Raw genomic sequence first — 26,100 nt, forward strand, 5'->3', positions numbered from 1 at the left:
TAGCCTTCAACTGTCATTTATTGAAGCAACATGTCATATATACGATCCCAAAGTGCACATCAGACATGCATAGTGAGGGTACCACGCTTAAGGTACAATAGCTCTTTATCAGATAAATTCACAGATGGAGTGGTGACACACTTTTGGCCTTCTTTATTTATAAATAGGGCTTCGACAATTTCCCTTTCGGTGTGCAGGTACGGGTTTTGGGTCGCCGGGGTGTTTTTTGGTGAGGCACCGCTTGCAGCGATCAGAGAGGGGGGAATCTCGCTGATCACTGCAAGTGGTGCCTCATCTCTATGGCCTAGTTTAAGGGTGCGACTGAAAACTGGCGATAGCTGCAGCCCGCTCAACCTGCCCGCCACGCTCGCTGCAAATTGCACCGCTATATGTGTCAACCGGTTCACGCGGGCGAATCTCCGCAGACACATCGACGTGACACATGATACGAAGTCTTGCAGCCATGGCCGTAGCTTATTTTGTTCACTGTAGCCATGTTTGGGAGCCACATAATCGTGTCGCGCGAATGCGCTATTCCCGTGCATATTTTTAATTCGCTGTGTTTTCTGTGGAGGTTGAAAAACAGATCTACATGATGTTCTTTTTTTCACGCAAAAGAATAATATGGTGATTTCTAAGGTTGCTCTCCCACTTTGAGAATAATAAATATTGTCTAAAGTAATATTAGGTACACTGGAAAAAAATAATCTAAGTGATTATTTATTCGCGAAGCAAACTTCGCCAGTGGTGAGCAAGATGGGTGGTAACTATGTGCAAATTGTTTCCCTAGAAAAGTTCAATTATTTTATTTTTTATTCATTCTAAAAAGTTATCTGAGACATGCTAAGTAGCACACAAAGCATATGTTGTAACACTCCCTCAAAAAATAAATTAAGAAATTGATGCAAGCCGATGACGCTTCCGAGGCCTTTAATGTAACGTATTTTTTACGTGATAGAGACAGAGCGCATTGAGATCGTAGACGACTTGCCTGAACTCCTACCGCAATGTAACAACAAAATTCACACAAGTCCCAAAACTTCCACAATGACAGTGTTCCAAATTTGATGGTCATCGCATTCTTGACAATAAAATCGCCATTTCATTTTAGACTAAGCTTTATGAATTGTTCCCAGGCTGTCAGAAAATTGCAATAAACAACAGTTAGCCTATAAATCGAATGCCAGGCTCCAAAGGCCTTTGGTGCGCTTCATGCCTGAAAATAAGTTCCGAGTTTGGAATATATGCTAAGCTTTGCAGAACCACCCAAGGCAGTTTTTGCGAGTTACTGGAGGAGAAATATCTCCTTGCGGCAGGTTCGGCCATGAATTAACTAGTATCTTGCAGATAGGCTTGTAAATTTGGTAGCTAGGTCCAGGGCAGTTATTGCTGAAGATATTTAGGCACTCCGATGGGCCTAGGTGATCGATCGTGCTCTCAGACTGAAGGAGCTGACAGCCTGCAAAAAGAAGTGTGGCATGTGAAAACAGCAACATATTCTGCGTGTAGATTTTTCTTGGTAAGCGTTTTGAAGAGATGAATCGTGACCTGGAACAGGAGCTGAAATATTTAAGGAAAGCCTTTAAGGGCACGGAAATTTTCTGTTGCAGTTTGGTTAACAAAGATTTTCACGCAGCTCATCTTACAGGTAAGAGTTGTGCCCCTGTCCTTGAGGTAAACTGCAACTACTCGCACATGTGGTTGACTCGTAAGCACATCACCATGTCCTGCCAGCACTAAAAATTAGCCATGGAAAGTGTCTCTTAAGATATCTTAAGAGGTGAGTGACGAAAGCCTAGGAGTAGTAGTAAATACGAAATTAGTCCTTTTGGTCATTACTACTTATTACTAAACATTTTAGTAATATTCAATCAACTATAGCTGTTACAAGCCATTAGCAGTCATTTTAGTAGTTATTACCCATTACTAAGCATTTTAGCCATTTGTAATCAATTAGAAATGGACAGATTGAACATTGATATCTTGGGTATCAGCGAGCTCAAGTGGACCGGAATGGGAGAATTTAACTCCGGCGACCATTATGTCTTTTATTGTGGGCACGAATCCAAGAGAAGGAATGGGGTCGCTCTCATAGTAAACAGAAGAATGGGCAAAGCAGTGCTAGGGTACAACCCCAAAAACGACCGAATGATTTCACTTCGGATCCAAGGTCACCCTTTCAACATAACAGTTATCCAAGTCTATGCACCGACCACTGCTGCTGAAGAAGCTGACGTTGAGAGATTTTATGCGGACCTACAATGCCTTTTAGACCGCACCCCATCATCAGACGTCGTTTTTCTCATAGGAGACTGGAATGCTAAGGTCGGGAGTGAAGAAATATCCGGAATTACAGGCAAGTTCGGTCTTGGTGAGCCAAATGAAGCTGGGCAGAGGCTAGTAGAGTTCTGTCAAGAAAACAACCTGACCATAGCGAATACTCATTTTCAACAGCACAAGAGGCGCCTGTACACATGGATTTCACCGGACGGTCTGTACAGGAATCAGATCGATTATATTATTTGCCGGCAGAGATGGAGAAGCGCTATACAAGCAGTAAAAACAAGGCGGGGCCGATTGTGGCACCGATCATCAGCTTCTTGTTGCCAAAATTAAGCTTCGATTGAGGAAAACGCAGAAAACTAGAAGGCCTTTCAGGTATGATCTGGATCAGATTCCATTAGAATATGCTGTGGAAGTGAGGAATCGATTTCAAGAATTAGATCTAGAAGACAAAGAGCCCGAAGAGATGTGGACTGATGTTCGTGATATAATACAAGAAGTTGCTACTAAGGTAGTTCCAAAGCAAAAGAAATGCAAAAAAGCAAACTGGTTATCTGAAGAGGCTTTGCAAATAGCTGAGGAAAGGAGGATGGCAAAAGGTATGGGGGAAAGAGAAAGATACAAGGTTCTCAATGCGGATTTTCAGAAAATAGCAAGGAGAGATAAGAATGCCTTCCTGAACATACAGTGTCAAGCAGTTGAGGACAACAGCCAATTAAGAAACACAAGAGCTCTGTATAAGACAATCAAAGATATCAAAGGAAGCTTCTGTGCTAAGCTGGGCGTGATAAAGGACAAACGAGGCAAGGACCTCACTGAAGCCTCAGAGATAAAGAAGAGGTGGCAGGAATACACAGAAGAACTGTACAAGAAGGACCCGGATGTGCAATCCCAACATAGGACGGTTGTGATTACTGATCTCGAGCCGGGCATCCTGAAGAGTGAAGTTGAATGGGCCTTAGCCAGCCTTGCTAAGAACAAAGCAAGCGGAATTGATGGTATTCCAGCTGAGTTGCTTCAAAACTTCAACCACGACGCTGTTAACACACTGCATACATTATGTCAAAAGATTTGGACAACCCTGCAGTGGCCACAGGATTGGAGGAGGTCAGTTTACATCCCCATTCCAAAGAAAGGCAGTGCCAAAGATTGTTCCAACTACCGCACGATCGCGCTTATTTCGCATGCTAGCAAGGTGATGTTAAAAATCCTGCAAGGTAGGCTGCAGCAGTATGTGGATCGGGAGCTTCCGGACGTGCAAGCTGGGTTTCGCAAGGGCAGAGGAACTAGAGACCAAATTGCCAACCTTCGCTGGATCATGGAAAAAGCAAGAGAGTTCCAGAAACCCATTTACTTCTGCTTTATTGATTATGCGAAAGCGTTTGACTGCGTAGATCACAGCAGATTGTGGCAAGCTCTCCGAGAGATGGGAGTTCCAATTCACCTCATCTGTCTCCTCAGGAACCTGTATGAAGGGCAAGAGGCCACAGTCAGAACTGGACATGGTCTTACTGATTGGTTTCCGATTGAGAAAGGGGTGAGGCAAGGCTGCATACTGTCGCCCTGCCTATTTAACCTATATGCAGAGTGCATCATGAGGAAGGCCGGTCTGGACGAGTCTTCAGCTGGAGTGAAGATTGCTGGAAAACGTATCAACAACCTTAGATATGCGGATGATACCACTTTAATGGCAGAAAGTGAAGTGGAACTCAAGAGACTTCTGATGCGCGTACAAGAAGAGAGTGAGAAGTTTGGGCTTAAACTGAACATTAAAAAGACGAAGATCATGGCGTCTTGCCCTATCAAGTCCTGGAGCATCAATGGACAAGAAGTGGAAGCTGTGACAGATTTTCTGTTCTTGGGCGCCAAGATTACCTCGGAAGGAGACTGCAGCCATGAAATTAGGAGACGCCTGCTTCTGGGAAAGAGAGCAATGGTTAGCCTTGACCGCCTAGTAAAGAGCAGAGACATTAGTCTGCCAACCAAGATCCGTATAACCCGTGCTATGGTCTTTCCAGTTGTGATGTATGGATGCGAGAGTTGGACTGTGAAAAAGGCTGACCGCCGAAGAATTGACGCGTTTGAATTGTGGTGCTGGCGAAGACTCTTAAGAGTTCCTTGGACTGCCAGAAGATCAAATCAGTCGATATTGTCGACCATAAACCCTGACTGCTCTTTGGAGGGTCAAATTCTAAAGTTAAAGCTCAGCTACTTTGGTCATCTGATGAGAAGAGAGGAGTCGCTGGAGAAAGATTTGATGTTGGGAAAGGTTGAGGGTCGCCGGAGAAGGGGTAGGCAGCGAACGCGATGGTTAGATGGCATTCTCGAGGCATTGCAGATGAAGCTATGTGATGTTAAGAAGATAGTGAGAGACCGGAAAGCGTGGCGTGACATGGTCCATAGGGTCACGAAGAGTCGGACACGACTGAACGCCTGAACTGAACTGATAGTCATTACAAGTCGTCGTTAGACACGTTGGTCATTTGAAGTTATTAGTCGTCACTGCAACTTATTAGTGGGTCATTCTCAGTCGTTACGACTCATTACGAAGTAATGTCATTTATAATAAACTTCATTTTGTTGAAGGCATGAAAGTTCAGCATCGTGCTATAATTAGTTTATAGGAAAGAAAAGCCGCAGTATCTATTACTCGCGAAATCTCGCTTGTAGATCTAGTGGATAATTCCCGCCGGCGCGAGATTCTCACCATAAGCCAAGAAAGGCTTTCACCCAGTTGTCTTGGACCAAGAAACAGGACTAGACACGTTAAAATCCTTATAACATGATGTGACTAGGTCTGATGTGAGTGCACTAGACATACTCTACTCTTCTAGGTCAAACTCTGCGCGCGTGCGACCTACAACCACCGGCGCTCAAGTGAGGACGTGTGATGTCATGCCACGTGATTCCCTGCAGAGAGGCTTCCAAAGGATTCCAAAGGGCAGCGGTCGCCGCTGCCCTTAGGAATCCTTTTTGACAGAGTTTTACTTCAGAATTAAAAATATTTGATTAATTTCTTGGGCGGGGCAAGAATTTTGGGAGTGGGGCGGTTCGTCATTCCATTACATTATGTTTGTCGTTCATGTTGTAAGTGTCTGGTAGTCTGAAGGGCTATGAAAGAAATAATGACAGAAGAAGCCACTGGAAAGAAGCCTGAGTGAGAACAAACTCTCGAACGCGGTTCAGTAGGGACCAGGCCTCCTGGCAGCAAAGTATAGTGGAAGTTTGAGGACCTTCTAATAAACGTAGTGACACCAAATTATTCGTTCCTGTGCGCGGATCCGTTGCTCCTATAATCTTGCCTTTGAAAAGGCAGTATGAAGCGACCAAGACTACGTAGAAGTACACAACTATCTAGCAGGCCACAAAAGAGGAGCATAGCTTAGCGAAGGCTGCAATGCATATATCCTTTTCGAGAGCCCCTGGCGCCTTCTGGAGCATAAGCCCAAGCCTATAAAGGCGAAAGCGCTAATAGGCTCAGAAGTGCGCAACCGCGAGAAGTGGCGCAGAACGGCAGAAGGAAGATGGCTACACGATATGAAAAAACTTCGAACAAAGGTAGGGGAGCCTCATATTGCAAGTCTAGTCAAGTTTCGACAAGTGGATTGTGGATTAGCCTTCGTCTTTGCAGCGCTAGCATCAATGCCAGAGGTTTAAATACGCTTTTGTTTCTGAAGAAGAAAAGCTAGGGAGGAGGAACGAAGGAGGTTCAGAGAGAAGAAACTAGGTCAAGGATTGACAAAATATTTCTTCGGTATGTATTCTCAGCCTGGAACCGATGATCCTGTGGCATGAAAAAGAAAATAGAAGCGGCAGCAGCAGGAGAAACGGGTGGGTGACGAGGCAGCACCTAAAGCAGGTTCCATGCTAACACACCTGTCTTGAAAGGGGACTGGCTAAAAAAAATACATCTCCAGGGGCCCAGTTCTCAAAAGCTTTCTGCCAGGAGCGGAGAAGGCCAAATAACAGTATAAAAGGTCAGCGGATCACACCAGCCACATCCTGAAAAAAAAAAAAAAGAGATCTAGGTCCAACCAAAGTAGGAAGTGTTATGAAAGAAACGCATTTGGAAAAACACGTGCGGCTTATGCTATTGTGGAGGGGGCGTAGAGTGTACAGGTGACGTGAATAAACTGTAGAATTACAGCTATATGGGATGCGTTTTCGCAACTAGTTCTCGCGTTTTCGCTCAGAGGGAAAATATTTATGGATTTTTTAACGTTCCTTTCGAGATATTCATTCTGGCTTGTTCGGATTCTCTAAATATATGGATTACACATGCCTATCTTGGTGCAAGTAAAAATATCCCAAGAAAAAAAGTCCCCGGATGATACGGCCCTTCAAGAAGCGGCAACTAGGAAAAACGGCCCCAAATGCCAAAATATGCCCTAAGAAAGATTTTTCCCGTAACTCCCATGAAAACTAATACATACTTTATAAAATTCTTTTTTGGCTTTGAGTTAAATGTAATCATGGTTAGAAACTAGTGGACTCAGGCGTGCGAAACTTTTACAAGCACTGCAGAAAAGCCATGTGGCCCTTCAATGTGTATTCCGAATTCCGCAGCTCATTCAGCAATGCTTAAGACAGGTCTAATCAGCTTGGTATTACTGCCCGGTGAGAAATGTCAAGCGGATCGGCAAGAAGTAGTCTCGGCGAAGCGCCCAAGTTAGAAGGCCGCGCTAGACCGTTTCAGACATTCAGGAGACGAGGGTCAACCATTCTTTTTATAATGGTGTAGAATGGTGATATTGATGCATATAGAATGAGAGTTAACCGGTCGTGTACCATGGCCACTCTAAAGCATCTCTCTAAGTTTCTGTGGTCAGCTGTAGTCGGTGGTCAGCTCGCAGTTTTCCCGCAAACAAAGCGAAGACGAGGCAACGCTCTCACTGTATATCATTGCCATTTTTGTTATGAATGCCCACATCGGTGTATGTTCAGTAACTTCGAAGCCGATAGGTGGAAGAGCTGTAAAATACGTTATTATTAATTGCAGCTCCCCAAGGAAAACGCATTTACATTCTAGAGCTCAAACACTACAGCCGCCGTCTGGGAAATTTTTTATACTTCACAAATAGGGCCAATTTTTTCGGGGGACGTTTCTTCAGAGGCCATGTTTTACCAGCGAAAATAATCCGGGGAAATTTTTTCGCGGTCCTTTTTACCGAACCCATGCCCCCATATTTTCGGTCCCTTGAATATTTCCAGCTTAAATACAGAATATATTACAATTTAGTTATTTCAAGCGCGTGGTCTTTCTAATTGAAAAGCTGGGAAAATACTTTCAGGAGGTTCTTGGCTCTGTTTAACCGATAACGATTAAGCCTTAAGTTTATTGATTGCCCTGCATCTCCGATGTACTGTTTATGACATAAATAATATTATAGTAGCTAAACACGTTTGAAGATGTGAAATCAAGGACTTATTTTGTCTGAAAAGTGAAATTATTTGCAGCATTTAGCATTTGTGACCGTGGTGCCTTTTTTATAAGATTTCATGTCGTAAATCTTGGTAGAGAGCAAGGAAGTGGTAGTGTTGGATGCTTGTTGTCGAGTTTAGCATGTGCTAGAATATCTCTAAAGTTCGTATTGGGCAAACGCAATACGAACTTAGTATGCTTAGTATGTAGGTAACATACAAATATGTTACCTTGGTGGCGCCCTTAATATTTTCTTCAGGTTAATTACACGTTATCGTAGAGTGGTACTTCCGCAGGATATTGCTTATATTCGAAAAAGCATTGCACTATTTATTTACAAAAGAAGACTGGCGTTCAGTGTTGGCCTTTGGTCCTTTCATGAGGACATCGTTGCGGTTTAAAGCCGTTGCTTTTTCGAGGGCGATATTAAGGGACTCACAGGGACAGTTGCTTTACTCTGTACTCGTTATCATCCTTTTTTGTAGAATAGGCGACACAGCTTAGAAGAATATCTAGCCATGATAACAATTACTTGCTGCGCTTAGCTGCATGTCAATAAGCAATGACTCCCTTATTACAGATATAGTCACCTTGGGGGATTACCTTAAATATTTGACCAACACCACTCCCCCTTCAAGTTATTGATAAATTCGCTCTAGCCCCACCCCACGTTCTGTTGGCCGTGCTGGACAGTTCAGTTGGTATGGCGACTGTCCCTAAAGGGCAGTGGTACCGGGTTCAAACCTGGGACCAGGACGAATTTTTATATCTTTATTGTTTCCTTGAGCGCCTCACGATGGCCCCGACCCTCTTGCACAAAGTACACAGGCATGAAATAGCGACGTTGTAGCATGTTCGGTCTAGCAATCGTCCTCGACTGAGACAGTGGGAACCCGTACAAGAAATGACTAATTTCTACGAGACTAGCGTGCCAACACAGCAAATTGATCGGCTTTACAGTAACATGTCAAAAGGAAAGTGAATAAACTCTACATTAGAAACATGTCGCAGCAATACACCAATGAGCATCCAATAGACTCCAATGAGAGATATATATGTCTTCAGGCAGAGTCATGGCAGTCCTTTCGCATCCACGGCACATCAGCAAAGCTTCATCATAACACATCACAATTGTATAAAAGTACAGGAGCATAACAAAAGAACACTATTCTGAAATAATTCATAATCATGGAAATTTAATGTCGCTATTTGTGTGAACTGCCTGCTGTCTTAAAGTTTCGTCTACCTTTATTAAATTTTATCTGCATATCATGTCGGTTCAAAGCCCAATAAGAAAGGGCAGTGCTCGTTTTCCATAGTTCTAACGTGTGGCATTTTTCTTTTGGTTTTCAGACGTTGTATGAACTGGAACCTTGCACTGGGGAAGTATGTAATTTGCGTTGATGTATCCATTGAAATAATTTAAAGGCGTAAACGTGGTCAGCAACGCTAATCTTAGACCATATAAACAGGGTCCTACATCTTTGGCAGAACTACGCATTACATGCAAGTCGGGTGGTCTTTCACATATTGTAGTAAATTACTATTAAATATTGTAGTCGAGTATGTACTAAGTTGTAGGTGTTACTACTCATAATTACTAATACTACTATTGCTGCTACTTCTATCCCTAAGGCTACAATCACTAGATATTAGTGCTGATTTATAATCAGCATTAGCAGTACCCACTAAACTCAGTTTGTACATACGACCCGTCATCAGAGTGAAAGCCTATTCCCTAGCTCATAGAACTCTGAAATTGGTGAGCAGTGCCTATCCCCCGAAGTATTTTTTTTTTCTTATCATTTACTTGCCTGTTTTTCCGGTTCGCAGGCCTTGAATGAGTACAAGGCAAGATCTCTCATGGTTAATGTACATTATCTTCTGCAAGACAGGTGAAGAGCCTACGGTAGTCGTAGAAAACAAAATCAATTTGTGCATAACTTTGAATATTTAGTCAGTGGCACCAAAATGGCAACTCCTTATGACGTGGATGAAGACAAGGCAAAGGACGAGGCAAGGCACACGGGTACATTGCTCACATTGCTTCTCGGCTCAATCCAAGAGACTCGCTGTTGCCTGCATTTTACCGACGTTTTGGGGTTCAACGGTTGGGAGCCTTAACACTGATCCACCGCGGCGTTGTATTTACTGTTTAGATACGCGATGCTTAGTCTTAGGCTTAAACTCGATTAGTTATTTTAACAACAATAACAGCATTTTGGCTGTAATCATGAAGAAACATTTGCCGAGTTAAGTATTTACAGTATAAGCAACTTGCATCAAGTGTAATCAGATTCCATTGTCTTTTCTACATGCCACGAATATCTCGTCAAATATTTTAATTAAATTAATAAATAAATTAAATATTAGAGTGAATAAAATATCAGATGTGATAAAAATTCAATTTGCACGTTACGAATACCTTTTATTTCCAAGGACAATAAATTTTATCTAAAAATACCATATCAACATCACCATTCTATAGTTGCTAAAGGTTAATGTGGCTGTTCGACGAAATAGTTGAGAAACAGTTATGCCAAGGATATCAGTCTGGTGAATTATATTTAGTCCTTCCTATGCACAAGGTAAATTTACTGAAGTGTGTATGTAGAACGAAATGCAGCAGCTCTGGATTTGAAATCATCCTTGTTAGCTAGATTGCCAGCCGAAACTTTCAGTCTTTAAATTTCCTTCTTTCACTGTGGCTTTTTGTTTACAATCCTAAACTGCTGAAAACGGTGTGGCGCTACTGCCCCTATAGTGTATAACAAAAGCATTAGCCATATAATGATTATATAAAGACGACGAGGTCGAGCAATGTAGAGCTGTAGTTTATAAAGTGCGCTTCGAATTTCGCCTAGCCACTCACTTTGTTGCCGCTGTGCTGCTGACTAGAAGGTGCTTGTGATGACGGCGGTGCTGCCATAAAGCCCCAAATTAAGCTTAACAAATCAATACTGAGCTAGCCGTGGCAATACGTGGTATATCAAAGGAAACAAGAAAAAGTAGCTTGAATGCGAAAGAGTACTTAAGCCTGTATATCCGTGCATATTTCTAAACTATATATACTGCCTACAACATTTTGTTACTAGTAAATTAATATTACTGACTGCGTTGCAACAAATGTCTATTAATTCTATAAATGCCAAGCTTATAAATTAGTGCCGAATTATTAACGCAGTGAAATGCTTTAAGAAATCTGCATAGGCTCTAAAAACAAGCATTTGTTCTTACGTAGTCTTTCACGGTACGAGTGAGGTTGCACTACGATTTTCAATGAAGCTGAAAAAGTAAATGTGGGCTCGTTTTTAGGCAGCTCTAGTGAGAGCAGTCGTCACAGGAAACGTTTTGTAGTGGGATATGTCTTTCGCTTCACTCTTCTTGATGATTACACAGGCTTCCTTAGGCTCAATTTATGAAACATGGCGCTCCTAAAAAGACGTTAGAACATAATTTAGGTAGAGACGGATGAGGTCAGTTGCCCATTTCACGGGCTAAATGCTCATGAATTCCGTCTTCATTGATTCGTTGATTGAATCAATACATCGAGCAATCAGCTAAAGTATTTTTCACACAATTAAAAAAGAAAGATCGAGAAAAAGGTACTCTAATGGGCCTTGATAACGCTCCACTCCCCACGACAAGGACAACAGTTCACACATTTTAGATTAAAATGTAGGCGAAATTAGATTTTCTATGCAGAGAGAAAGTTATATATGTCTCCATGCTATTGAGTGACACAGACTGCATGAGTAAGCCCACACAATGCCACACTAAATATTTGTCATAACGCACAAAACAAAAATTATCTTGCGAAAAGAGATATACCTAAAATAGCACCAATAGCTCCAAAATATGGCTGATTTAAGTATTTCCAGATACACCTCTTCCTAGTGAAAAATGTTTAGTCTCCGGTAAAGCGCGCTATTCCTTGCTGACCATAGTAGGTGCGTGAAAGAGAATGTGGAATAGTACCTGATGGTGAGAGGGTCTGTTACTGCGCTCACTGTCTTCATTGGCGCGGTTTTAGAATGTGTAACATTTTCCGTCCATTTCTCGCATGAGGCGCCTGATTAACTTGTCTGTGTATATATCAGTAGCTGACTGTTATTTAGCATGTGTTTCATTGTGTGCCAAGTAAGAAATATTTTCTGCTGCTCGGGTCGCTTGTTTACAAAAGTGCTAAACTATTTGAGTTCTTTGGCGCCGTATTTCCCCATATCGGCGAGCCAAAAGCAAGTTCCAAATGCATTCGGATTTAGTCTTTTCACATTGTATAGAAAACACTGACCGCAGCTGATTAAGATGCTCACAACTTTTACTATTTTCTAAATGATTCTTGACGACTGGATTCTCAGTCTTGTCGCCTAAAAAGGACACTTTAAGCGTTTTTTTTTTAAGTTTGCCGCAAGGTATACTGAATGAGCCTAATCTGACAGCGTGTGTCGCATTTACACAAGTGTCTCTCGGGCTCGGAAAGAGCACAATTTCTTTAGAGCGACATAGCTGATCAGAATGGTCCGAGCCTAATAAACTCCTTTAACGCCTCTGGTGCCACTACGGGGCTAATCTGTGTTTCGGGAGGTAGAAACCATTGGCCTCGAACGGGTGATTCACACTATACTTCGTCTCACATAACGTTTGCAGCACTGCTAAAGGCCGGGGAGGTCTGGTCCACTCAAGGCCATGCGCACTACGATAGATATTTGTTTATTATAAATAATACAATTTATTACAGAAACATATAATACAGTAGTGATCCAATAAAATTTACATATACACTTTTTCATTATTCAAATTTTGTTTCTTACTTTTTTACCTGCGTTTCCCAATAGGTATCAGTATCATGGTATAAATACAATAGAAATCCAACCTAATTTACTGGGGTTGTTACCAGTGACACACATGCGAACATTACAGGGGTGGACTACTTTTGCGCGGGTAAAAACCAGTTTTCCTCAGTTCATCAAACATCTAGTAATATCACTGAAGTGCTTCACAGCTTCTGCTATCGAAAGTAACTAGGTACAGTGATGGTGCCATTTCTACCTTTGCGTACAACTCTTAGACTACCGCGTGCTGTGCGATATTAGTGCACGTTAAAGAGCCCCAGGTGGTCGAAATTTCCGGTGCCCTCCACTGCGGCGTTTCATTATAGCCTTAGTTTCTTTGGGACGTTCAATTCCATAAACTAAACCAAATCTTTAAACTGCACAATTCTGATAGCCAGTTGCTGCACGTTTGTTTCATGCTGCGCTTCGGATGTCGTTATTTTTGCCCCCCCCCCCCCCGTCTTCATACTCAGCAATAATTATCTACTGATATATAAATGTAGCCACTTTAATTATTTCATTTCTGGGAAAGATGCAATAAAGGTCATAGGATATCATCATCGTCGTGAAACCCGTAAGTACCGGATAAATTGAAAGAGAAGGAGGAGAAAGGGGTGGAACTTAGGGCATCAATTATACCTAAACAGAAGCGCCACCTCGCCAATAATGACCCAAAAATGCGAAAGTATACTTCATGAGCGCCCAAGTTTGATATTTATCATGATATAGTGCTCCGCCAACCTGAACAAGGGCGTACGTTTCGTTTATGCGGTATATTTGCAAAGGTGCACCTTTAACAAAGAGATTGTCTTGGTATGCTAGTAAAAGGACTTTAAGCAATCAGTGCTACATAAAGCTTCTCTTGTTACCGCTTGGTGCAGTCCAGGACGTTTGTTGCTTCCACCAATCGGATGCCGTTCAAGTTAGGAACCTGCGCTTTACACATCTGCACTTAAACACTTATTTGATGAACTATTGGGAGAATTTATTTATCCCGTTTAAAACATTGCTTATGCCAAGAAGGATAAAATTACTTAAGGGATATTCTTGTTTCACACTCCTCAGCGGAGTATCACATGGTTCCGCTGTCCACCTCTATCTCTTCGCTCTTAATGAATCTGCTAAAATTACATTACACACAATCGAACGTAACGCCGCGCAGTTGAAGACCGCCTGCAGCAAGACTCATGAAATTACAAGCTGAGACTTGCTATAAAACAACCACCAATACGGCGTAGCTGCTTATTTTTGCAAGCACTCTTCTATTACGCCCGAGTTCTGTACTGACTTACCTACTGGAGCGTAGTAGAATGCATTTTCTACTTTATGGTTCCCGGTCTTTTTTGTAGTGAAGATTGTCTCAAAACTACTCCTGCGGTAAAGGGACATTAAGACATAAATTTGCTTAGAGCAAATATGTGTCACATGCTGTAGACTGAATATACGCGTCGACAGACACTCACATTTTCATTGCATTATGTGAATGTGTAGACCACATCCTGATTATTAACTGGTTTGTTGCTATTTGGGCTATCTTCTTCATAGCGTAGCATATGTCATTGAAGTCAGGAGGAAAGTTTTGTGATTTTACAAACCATGTTTCTCCGGTCATGAACACCTAGACACATGAAAGAAAATATAGAATTCGAAATGCGTAATACGAAACAAACCTGCTGCGAAAGCATATTTCAATGTTCAGGCTGTGTGCACTAACAGTTGGCGAGAACACACACCAAACAGAAAAAATGTGGTGGATACAATGTGACGACAAAAATTGCATGTTCGAAACTAAAAATAAATTAAAAACGGAATCGTAGTCCTTTATTCAGGTGGGTATATAATTTCCTGCAACTTAATACGTGAGTGTCATGGATTGAAATGAAGATTTTATGGTGGCAGTAAAAAGGCTGCTATTGAGCAGTCATAAGCAGTTTTATGGCGCATAAGCGGATATGTTTATCATACGCAATTGATGAAATAATTAAATGCTAATGCAGCCTGTACAAAGACATTGCACTGTAATGGAAAGAAAACGAGCAAACCATGCATTCCCGGAGCGAATTTTCTAGACTACTCAAGTGCTGTGTTTCGGCTTCAAACCCGATCTGAACCAACCATCCCTAACATATTGTACGGCACACATACGAGAGCTGTAATCTCAACTTTATGCTTTTTGATGTGGATGTAATGTCGTGAACCACTCCAAAGCTTTATTTATTGTCTTCAGCAGCCGCGTGCACAAGGCCTATAACTGCCATTAAGACTCACGGAATGACCTTTTTTAAGCGCAGTGCAATCGAGAAGCGGCCTTATTATTTTCCTTGTCGTGCGTGACGTGACAAAATGTATGTCGAACGACTGCTGCCTCTCGCGTAACCTTGCACAATGTGCCACGTTGTTCTGGCCATTGTGTGTGTTTAGGTAGATGCTTCTTTGTGTACTGTAATTTAGAACTGCCGAGTGCAAGGGTATTCGCTGTTCAAAATCCGTCGAACACTCTTTTTATCGCCGCCGCCGACTCGCTTAGTTGTTCAGTGGGCGCATGTTAGACCAATAAAACGTTAAAGGCAGTGAACTTGAAGCCTTCTCGAACAGTACCTACAGCCTTAATACTACCGATCGACAATGATCGCTTGAAGCAATATACATATTAGCAGGTACGTTGCTGTTTGTGGAGATACCATTAAAAGGTTTATAATCAAGCGACTAAAGAAAGCAGCACAAAAGCAATGGCCCTTGATTGGCATTCTGGTGGCAAAAGTTGTCGTGAATATAGGTCCTTCATTGGCATTTGGGCAAATCATTTTTTTCCACACCCAGTTTGTTTTCTTTTAGCCCTGTGAGAACCCGACATTTTCAGGTCATTAGTTGCTCGAAACTTTAAGCCCTCTAAGGAGCACAGCAGGGTTAGCAGAGCCTCTTCCAAACGCACACCCCTGAGTGAGCCGGGCGCCGGGCCGGGGGACGCTTGTACCCATTTTACCGGTGGGTGTCCGGCGGTGGGTTTCGAACTGGCCACCTCCCCTTCATTGATCACTGCCTTGTCGTGGCGGAGGGGCTTGCGAAACTCGATGAAGTCGTGAGCTCTGCTGTGTAGGGCCACCCAAGATAGACAGGTCACGGCAGAGAGTTCTGACAAAATGTGATTCACTGGAGAAGGTAATGGCAACCCGCTTCAGTATTTCCTGCCAAGAAAACCCTATGGCCAGTCACAATACCATTAATGATATGGCGCCGGAAGATGAGCCCCCCAGGTTGGAAGGCGTCCCACATATTACTGGGGATGAACAAAGGGCGATTCCTAGTAGCTCCAGGACGAATGAAGCGGCTGGGCTAAAGCCAAAAGGACGCTCAGTTGTGGATGTGTCGGGAAGCGACCGGGAAGTCCGATGTTGCAAGGAGATATATCACATAGCAACATGGAATGTAAGATCTATGACGCAAGGTAAACTGGATATCGTCAAGCGAGAAATGGACAGATTGAACATTGGTATCTTGGGTATCAGCGAGCTCAAGTGGACCGGAATGGGAGAATTTAACTCCGGCGACCATTATGTCTTTTATTGTGGGCACGAATCCAAGAGAAGGAATGGGGTCGCTCTCATAGTAAAGAGAAGAATGGGTAAAGCAGTGCTAGGGTACTACCCCAAAAACGACCGAATGATGTCACTTCGGATCCAAGGTCACCCTTTGGACATAACAGTTATCCAAGTCTATGCACCGACCACTACTGCTGAAGAAGCTGACGTTGAGAGATTTTATGCGGACCTACAATGCCTTTTAAATCGCACCCCATCATCAGACGTCGTTTTTCTCATAGGGGACTGGAATGCTAAGGTAGGGAGTGAAGAAATATCCGGAATTACAGGCAAGTTCGGTCTTGGTGAGAAAATGAAGCTGGGCAGAGGCTAGTAGAGGTTTGTCAAGAAAACAACCTGACCATAGCGAATACTCATTTTCAACAGCACAAGAGGCGCCTGTACACATGAACTTCACCGGACGGTCTGTACAGGAATCAGATCGATTATATTATTTGCCGGCAGAGATGGAGAAGCGCTATACAAGCAGTAAAAACAAGGTCTGGGGCCGATTGTGGCAGGGATCGTCAGCTACTTGTTGCCAAAATTAAGCTTCGATTGAGGAAAACGCAGAAAACTAGAAGGCCTTTCAGGTATGATCTGGATCAAATTCCATTACAATATGCTGTGGAAGTGAGGAATCGATTTCAAGAATTAGATCTAGAAGACAAAGAGCCCGAAGAGATGTGGACTGATGTTCGTGATATAATACAAGAAGTTGCTACTAAGGTAGTTCCAAAGCAAAAGAAATGCAAGAAAGCAAACTGGTTATCTGAAGAGGCTTTGCAAATACCTGAGGAAAGGAGGATGGCAAAAGTTATGGGGGAAAGAGAAAGATACAAGGTTCTCAATGCGGATTTTCAGAAAATAGCAAGGAGAGATCAGAATGCCTTCCTGAACATACAGTGCCAAGCAGTTGAGGACAACAGCCAATTAAGGAACACAAGAGTTCTATATAAGACAATCAAAGATATCAAAGGAAGCTTCTGTGCTAAGCTAGGCGTGATAAAGGACCAACGAAGCAAGGACCTCACTGAAGCCTCACAGATAAAGAAGAGGTGGCAGGAATACACAGAAGAACTGTACAAGAAGGACCCGAATGTGCAAACCCAACATAAGACGGTTGTGATCACTGATCTCGAGCCGGGCATCCTGAAAAGTGAAGCTGAATGGGCCTTAGCCAGCCTTGCTAAGAACAAAGCTAGCGGAATTGATGGCATTCCAGCTGAGTTGCTTCAAAACCTCAACCATGACGCTGTTAACATTCTGCATACATTATGTTAGAAGATTTGGACAACCCTGCAGTGGCCACAGGATTGGAGGAGGTCAGTTTACATCCCCATTCCAAAGAAAGGCAGTGCCAAAGATTGTTCCAACTACCGCACGATCGCGCTTATTTCACATGTTAGCAAGTTGATGTTAAAACTCCTCCAAGGTAGGCTGCAGCAGTATGTGGATCGGGAGCTTCCGGACGTGCAAGCTGGGTTTCGCAAGGGCAGAGGAACTAGAGACCAAATTGCCAACCTTCGCTGGATCATGGAAAAAGCAAGAGAGTTCAAGAAACCCATCTACCTCTGCTTTATTGATTATGCGAAAGCGTTTGAATGCGTAGATCATGGCAGATTGTGGCAAGCTCTCCAAGAGATGGGAGTTCCAATTCACCTCATCTGTCTCCTCAGGAACCTGTATGAAGGGCAAAAGGCCACAGTCAGAACTGGGCATGGTCTTACTGATTGGTTTCCGATTGAGAAAGGAGTGAGGCTAGGCTGTATACTGTCGCCCTGTCTATTTAACCTATATGCAGAGTGCATCATGAGGAAGGCCGGTCTGGACGAGTCTTCAGCTGGAGTGAAAATTGCTGGAAAACGTATCAACAACCTTAGATATGCGGATGATACCACTTTAATGGCAGAAAGTGAAGTGGAACTCAAGAGACTTCTGATGCGGGTACAAGAAGAGAGTGACAAGTTTGGGCTTAAACTGAACATTAAAAAGACAAAGATCACGGCGTCTTGCCCTATCAAGTCCTGGAGCATCAATGGACAAGAAGTGGAAGCTGTGACGGATTTTCTCTTCTTGGGCTCGAAGATTACCTCGGAAGGAGACTGCAGCCATGAAATTAGGAGACGCCTGCTTCTGAGAAAGAGAGCAATGGTTAGCCTTGACCGCCTAGTAAAGAGCAGAGACATTAGTCTGCCAACCAAGTTCCGTATAGCTCGTGCTATGGTCTTTCCAGTTGTGATGTATGGAGGCGAGAGTTGGACTTTGAAAAAGGCTGACCGCCGAAGAATTGACGCGTTTGAATTGTGGTGCTGGCGAAGACTCTTGAGAGTTCCTTGGACTGCCGGAAGATCAAATCAGTCGATATTGTCGACCATAAACCCTGACTGCTCATTGGAGGGTCAAATTCTAAAGTTAAAGCTCAGCTACTTTGCTCATCTGATGAGAAGAGAGGAGTCGCTGGAGAAAGATTTGATGTTGGGAAAGGTTGAGGGTTGCCGGAGAAGAGGTAGGCAGCGAACGCGATGGTTAGATGGCATCCATATTTGGGAACACAGCGCGGAACAAGACGCAACACAAGAAAACGAAGGTAGACAGGACGGAGCGCTGAACTGACAACTTTTATTTGAAAAGAAAGAAGGTGACCCGTATTTAAGCGGTGCCTATCAAAACACATGATCAATTCAGGAGGAAAAACCCTGCTAAAATACCTTTCTTGAAGAAAGAATTGGCCAAAGACAGCTAAAAGGGATAAGCTCTGATAAATAATTTGCTACATGAAAGTTATCTCCATTGCTGATAACCAGAAAAAGAGATGAACATTTAAAAGCGCAAACACGACAATGTTTCTACAAACAAGAATGTGAACATGTTACTCATCGCAATGAAAAGAGGTAAACAAGTAATTTTGAATGCTAGAAATAAAAAACATTGAGAGGACTGTGAGCACGACGATAACAGGATAAAAGCCCAACAAAAACACGGCAAAAAATGATTGACAATGATAAACTAGTAATTTTTAATGCTAGAAATAAAAAACATTGGCAGGACTGCGAGCATGACGATAACAGGATAAAAGCCCAACAAAAAAACACGGCAAAAAATGCTTGACAATGATAAACGACTAAAAACACAACCAAAAAGAGGTGAAAGTTTTTCGAACTCTGTTAAAATCTGTACTCACTTGAGAGAAAGGCTACTTCTTTTTCTGACAGTAGAATTGAAGGCATGCTTACGCACTGATCATTCATCCTTTTTATGCTGGCAGCTTCCATAATCTCACGCGTTAGCTTATCGACATGTCTCCCTATCACTGAGGTTTTTTCGAATTCTGGTAAGCATCCTGATTCCGTATGGTCACAGTCCCTACAATGAATGCCCAGATGGCGCGACTTTTGAACGGTTACACTGTATTTGTGTTCTTTCAGTCTCTCGTTTAGGCAACGACCCGTCTGACCAATGTACTTTTTGCCGCAAGACAGAGGAATGGAATAAATAATCGACTTTGAACATTGAACAAAGGGCTGCTGGTGGCGAGTGGTGCAAATGTTCCTTACTTTTTTAGGTTTATTTACACGATTGCAGAGACGTGCTAAACGCTCAGGGGCACTGAAAACTACTTCTACACCAACTTTTTTTCCAATTTTTCTCAGGTTGTGGGAAATTTGGTGCTTGTATGGCAGAACAACCAAATTTTTTCTGCGCATCTGTTGTCTTTCAGCTAAAGGTCTTTTTGACTTATTCAGCATACCCTCAGCAACAGAGGCCAACAGCTTAGGAGGGTAGCCTGCTTGTTCTAATCTGGCTGTCTGCCTTAAGAAGCTTTTTTCAATGCAGTGATTGCAAGATTTTGTCAATGCGTTTTTTAAAACAGCTTGAACAATATTCCTTTTTACAAGCTTAGAGTGAGCTGAGTCAAACGGAAGGATGGGCTTATTGCCCCTGGGTTTGTATGACCAACATATATGATCTGTCTTAAATTCGAGACTGAGTTCAAGGAATTGTAACACATTTTTTTCGGGCCGCTCATGGGTTAAAACTAAGGGTGTCAGGCACTGTGAAAACAAATCTAAGCCTGCTTCTACTTCCAGATCAAACACTTCATGACTGCAATCAAAGAGCACCAGAAAATCATCAACAAACCGGAATACCTTAAGGATCTTCGTTCCTTCCAGTCGTCTATTAATAGCATTGTCAAGTTTAGCTAGATACAGGTTGCTTAAAACCGGCGCTATGACAGATCCAATGCAGATACCTTGTTTCTGCAGAAACACAAGGTCATTCCACGCGGCGAAAGTTGATTGAAGGTACGCTGATAAAAGATCCAAGAAGCCTACTACAGGAATGCCACATTCATTTTGAAAGGCGACCGCGCCATACTTATCTATACATTCACTAATACATCTGAGAAGGTCATCATGGGGAATGGAATAATAAAGATCCTTGACGTCTACCGAGAAACCTAGAATTGTTTTTTTCTGCTGTGTTTTCAAATAGTCAACAACATCGCCCGAATTTTTTACCAAGAACGGGTCTAAAAGAGGTAGATTCTTAAGATGTTTTTGCAGAAACTCTCCTACACACTTTTGCCAAGTTCCTGTTTCTGACACGATAACACGGAGAGGAACACCTGGTTTATGCGTCTTTGATGTAAAAAACATTTCTAGGCTAAGTTTTTTACTACCCTTAATAGAATTGCAAAGTTGTTGCAGGTTTAGTTTTTTGCACAATTTCTTCACTTCATTTTTGGCCTTCAAAACAGACTCACCACTGCGCACGTCAAAGGAAGATTGGATAGCTTCCGAAGCCTTCGATAAGTATACCTGACGAGTTAAAACGCTGAATCCACCTTCTTTGTCTGCCGTCAGCAAAATAAAATCCTGTTCTTTCAAAAAATCCACAGTTCTTTTCAAAGGGAACTTTCTGCTCGCACCTTGACAGCGGTTAAGCATGTCTACTCCCTCCGAAATGCACCGGTCTGCTTCATCACTTGGAGCACGCCTAGAAACTTGCCTCAGCGATGTCAGAAGTTCTGCCGGTGACAGTCTTGGTTCAATGGCGAACTTCGGGCCTCGGCTGAGCAGTCCTCGCACGTCATCAGGTAGGGATACTCCTTCGCCTACGTGTATGGGGTTCCTGCACACCACCTTCTTCTTGGGTACCAATGTTCGCAGCTGCGAGAGAACCTGAAGCCATAGAAATTCTGTGGTCCTGTCGATGATGTTGTTGATGTTTCGCCACTTGTTCCTTGAGGTGCCGGAAGGCTGTTTTGGAAGCAGAAGGCGGAGGTATTGTGAATGTATAGATAAGTATGGCGCGGTCGCCTTTCAAAATGAATGTGGCATTCCTGTAGTAGGCTTCTTGGATCTTTTATCAGCGTACCTTCAATCAACTTTCGCCGCGTGGAATGACCTTGTGTTTCTGCAGAAACAAGGTATCTGCATTGGATCTGTCATAGCGCCGGTTTTAAGCAACCTGTATCTAGCTAAACTTGACAATGCTATTAATAGACGACTGGAAGGAACGAAGATCCTTAAGGTCTTCCGGTTTGTTGATGATTTTCTGGTGCTCTTTGATTGCAGTCATGAAGTGTTTGATCTGGAAGTAGAAGCAGCCTTAGATTTGTTTTCACAGTGCCTGACACCCTTAGTTTTAACCCATGAGCGGCCCGAAAAAAATGTGTTACAATTCCTTGAACTCAGTCTCGAATTTAAGACAGATCATATATGTTGGTCATACAAACCCAGGGGCAATAAGCCCATCCTTCCGTTTGACTCAGCTCACTCTAAGCTTGTAAAAAGGAATATTGTTCAAGCTGTTTTAAAAAACGCATTGACAAAATCTTGCAATCACTGCATTGAAAAAAGCTTCTTAAGGCAGACAGCCAGATTAGAACAAGCAGGCTACCCTCCTAAGCTGTTGGCCTCTGTTGCTGAGGGTATGCTGAATAAGTCAAAAAGACCTTTAGCTGAAAGACAACAGATGCGCAGAAAAAATTTGGTTGTTCTGCCATACAAGCACCAAATTTCCCACAACCTGAGAAAAATTGGAAAAAAAGTTGGTGTAGAAGTAGTTTTCAGTGCCCCTGAGCGTTTAGCACGTCTCTGCAATCGTGTAAATAAACCTAAAAAAGTAAGGAACATTTGCACCACTCGCCACCAGCAGCCCTTTGTTCAATGTTCAAAGTCGATTATTTATTCCATTCCTCTGTCTTGCGGCAAAAAGTACATTGGTCAGACGGGTCGTTGCCTAAACGAGAGACTGAAAGAACACAAATACAGTGTAACCGTTCAAAAGTCGCGCCATCTGGGCATTCATTGTAGGGACTGTGACCATACGGAATCAGGATGCTTACCAGAATTCGAAAAAACCTCAGTGATAGGGAGACATGTCGATAAGCTAACGCGTGAGATTATGGAAGCTGCCAGCATAAAAAGGATGAATGATCAGTGCGTAAGCATGCCTTCAATTCTACTGTCAGAAAAAGAAGTAGCCTTTCTCTCAAGTGAGTACAGATTTTAACAGAGTTCGAAAAACTTTCACCTCTTTTTGGTTGTGTTTTTAGTCGTTTATCATTGTCAAGCATTTTTTGCCGTGTTTTTTTGTTGGGCTTTTATCCTGTTATCGTCATGCTCACAGTCCTGCCAATGTTTTTTATTTCTAGCATTAAAAATTACTAGTTTATCATTGTCAATCATTTTTTGCCGTGTTTTTGTTGGGCTTTTATCCTGTTATCGTCGTGCTCACAGTCCTCTCAATGTTTTTTATTTCTAGCATTCAAAATTACTTGTTTACCTCTTTTCATTGCGATGAGTAACATGTTCACATTCTTGTTTGTAGAAACATTGTCGTGTTTGCGCTTTTAAATGTTCATCTCTTTTTCTGGTTATCAGCAATGGAGATAACTTTCATGTAGCAAATTATTTATCAGAGCTTATCCCTTTTAGCTGTCTTTGGCCAATTCTTTCTTCAAGAAAGGTATTTTAGCAGGGTTTTTCCTCCTGAATTGATCATGTGTTTTGATAGGCACCGCTTAAATACGGGTCACCTTCTTTCTTTTCAAATAAAAGTTGTCAGTTCAGCGCTCCGTCCTGTCTACCTTCGTTTTCTTGTGTTGCGTCTTGTTCCGCGCTGTGTTCCCAAATATGGATTTGAACCAACTAGCCCAACAGCAAGTGTTGCTTAGATGGCATCCTCGAGGCACTGCAGATGAAGTTATGTGATGTTAGGAAGATAGTGAGAGACCGGAAAGCGTGGCGTGACATGGTCCATAGGGTCACGAAGAGTCGGACACGACTGAACGCCTGAACTGAACTGAACTGAAAGAAACGAGAACAAGGACGGGGAGAGAAAGCCGGCGTTTGATAGATGTTAACGCTGAGTCATCCTATATTTGAAAGCGGAAGATTCACTCAAGTTTCACTGTTATTGCTCTTATGTCCTACAATGATGCGGTTCGCCGATTTCAAGACAATCCTCCTAATCGAGGTTTGTTGCGGTAACAAAAGCCCTAGTTGTTTGACCTCCAATCAGTGACCGTAACTACTCAGAGTCCAATGACCGTTACAAAGGCGATGGTCAAAGCCGTTTAGGCATATTAACATTAATGATAGCTCTTTGAAGGAAAGCTTAGGAAAGGCAGTCATGTCCGAAGAAACCCCCACGTAATTAAGCGTTATTAAGAGCAATCGCGTGTGTTAGGTTGTTAAGGCCAAAATACTAATATAAGTCTAATGATCTGTAAGGTGACAATGTAGTATTATGCTACTCTTAGGAGAAAACTTAGGAAATACATATTCCGGGGACACATTAGCCATCATTGGGTTTGGCTAAGCATGCATGGACTAAGCCTACTTACTGCAAAGCCACATCTAGCATGCGCATGGGAACTTGCGCTTATCTGCTGCTTTTTTTAATATGTGCCAGGCAATACTCGCAACTGAATAGGACGACACATCCCCGCAGGCTGATGTTGTACCGGACGGGTCGCTTTGTGCCGCCCGCGACTTATTTTTAGGCTTTTCTGCCGCAAAGGACTGCCTGCAGTTGAGGAGAACCAGAAGTTGCATCACTTTGATCTCTGACACATTTGGTGCTAATGAAGAGTGGCTAAATACATTTGTTGCAAGGAGAGGACCGATGGGTTACATATTGGCTGTATGTATTTCATAGTTTTATAGTTTTTTTAAATAACTGGTCACTTCACACCAGTAAAATCAAATATGCTAAATGGAAACACGGCTATCGGCATTTGTCACTTTGGTGAAGTACCTTGTGGGAACATCCATAAGTTATAACCAGAGAGAGCATTATCTGATAAATGGAAATCTATGATCGCCATGCTGTCACTTGCCCACAAACAATTGGCAGCTAGAACAAAAGCAGCACCCCGGAACGCAAAAGCGGTGTTATGATGTGTTGTGTTTTGACCCCAATTTTCTCCAAAACAAAGCTAGAACATTATATAGGAAATGCGGCCTGATACGAGTCCATTCAAATATAATGCAGCAAAGTTTAGCTTATGAAATCAGGCGTTCCTATATTTAAATAATACACTGTACCTGACTGGCACGTTGTCTGATGTAGTTTCGTGGTGTTTCATCATAGGGAAGAGCCGAAATACTGATGAAAGCTAAAACAACACAAAGGTACAGAGGAAATGTAGGCATCATGCTTCTTCCACTTGGGTCCGGAAACCAGTGGAATGCGCAAAAATAGTCAGGCAGCTTTTATATACATGACAGTAACAAGTTATGCAAAATGTTGCACTGAAAATGATTGCTGGAAATTTAGGAGAAACAGCGACCTCGATTACATTTAAATAACCCTGAATACGGAAGCTTTGTCATTATATTCCCGACGCCTTACATGCTTTCCAACATCTGCTTCAGACGGCGTAGATGCTTGTTTCTTTTCACGTCATTTACGCAATATCTGAAGGAGACCATATCCATTTTCAATTCTTTGCAAGCGCCTTTGAACTAATCCTCCTTCACATGGTATGTTCTGCTCGTTTTCATATTCAAGAAGACACTTTTGAAGCGGTAGCGCGTGGTATATTGAATTTCCTCTTGGAAACTTTGTCTTGGAACGCCGGAAATGCGCTCTATTCCTTAAAAACACAAACCTTGTTGCAGTAAGCTGTGAACTGCGATTATAACCTTCGAAATTTGATATTCAAGCAGGAAGCAACTATTATGTCAAGGATTTGGGAAGCATATTAAATAATGACATGCACGTAAGCAATTATTTATATAATCTTTTCGTTCTACTGGAAAAGAGGCGCTTCTGCTGTCTTTTCCTCAAAACGAAACTTTAAGCCTCCCCTTAGAGAAAAAAAAGTATGTTCTAAAATGTATTTCAAACGTAATATACTTATTTTATAACTATTTTGTACCCTTTTCCTATACTTAACATGTACAATGTGTAAAATATAAATATAGCAGCAGCCCAATACTGCATACTTTTCCAAATATGTTAAAAGTACTTTTTTGCCCACTTAGTGTATTTCTTACATGTTATAAATCCACTTTAAAATTTTGAGTGTCTTATGCACGAGTGAAAAATGTTAAAACATTAGATCGATAATGTACTTTCAAGGCATTACTAATTATCCCCATTTTTTATGCTAGCAGAAAGTGTACATATAATATGCTAAAAGTATATTTCTAGCATACTTCGTCTGCCCTCAGAATGCACCAGACATACAGTGCACTTTTCTAAACGAAACCAAAGTACAAAAAATGGACCATAAATAAACTCCTCAATGCTGTGAGAAGATAAAAACACTAAGAATCTTCAGAGCTGGCTAACAAGGAACAAAATCGGCTGTTATTCACTAATGTCCCAATAAAAAAAACTGCTCATCGCGGCGCGTAGCTACTAAGGCAGCAAGAATAACCGCGTGCGCCTAGGCTTCATCAATCGCGATTGTCGTCGGCTGGGCACTTCCCACTAATGAGACACAACACCTGTTACTGTA

At 42.3% G+C, this 26,100-nt stretch overlaps 1 protein-coding gene across 1 annotated transcript; it reads right to left on the minus strand.

Annotated features, from left to right (window-relative positions):
* LOC146188601 (uncharacterized) lies at positions 1-24,837 on the minus strand. The gene is made up of 5 exons (XM_084603859.1): positions 24,680-24,837; positions 14,004-14,158; positions 13,833-13,912; positions 9,520-9,609; positions 1-1,459 (listed from the first exon to the last, which is right to left on the minus strand). The coding sequence occupies exons 1-5, from the start codon at positions 24,788-24,790 to the stop codon at positions 1,248-1,250; spliced, it is 648 nt and encodes a 215-aa protein (XP_084459985.1). The 5' UTR covers positions 24,791-24,837; the 3' UTR covers positions 1-1,247.
* Positions 24,838-26,100: the final 1,263 nt, after the last annotated feature.

The sequence above is a fragment of the Amblyomma maculatum genome, chromosome 5, assembly GCF_055883805.1.
Source record: "Amblyomma maculatum isolate TAMU_Amacu chromosome 5, ASM5588380v1, whole genome shotgun sequence".
NCBI classification, from domain to species: domain Eukaryota; kingdom Metazoa; phylum Arthropoda; class Arachnida; order Ixodida; family Ixodidae; genus Amblyomma; species Amblyomma maculatum.

Excerpts from the sequence above, each read along its gene's own strand:
- LOC146188601 (XM_084603859.1), bottom strand. The coding sequence starts at position 24,790 with ATGATGCCTACATTTCCTCTGTACCTTTGTGTTGTTTTAGCTTTCATC. Across the intron at positions 9,610-13,832 it reads ATTCTACTACGCTCCAGTAG|GCTCTTCACCTGTCTTGCAG; the intron begins GTAAGTCAGTAC and ends CGACTACCGTAG. Across the intron at positions 1,460-9,519 it reads CCTGCGAACCGGAAAAACAG|GCTGTCAGCTCCTTCAGTCT; the intron begins GCAAGTAAATGA and ends TTCTTTTTGCAG.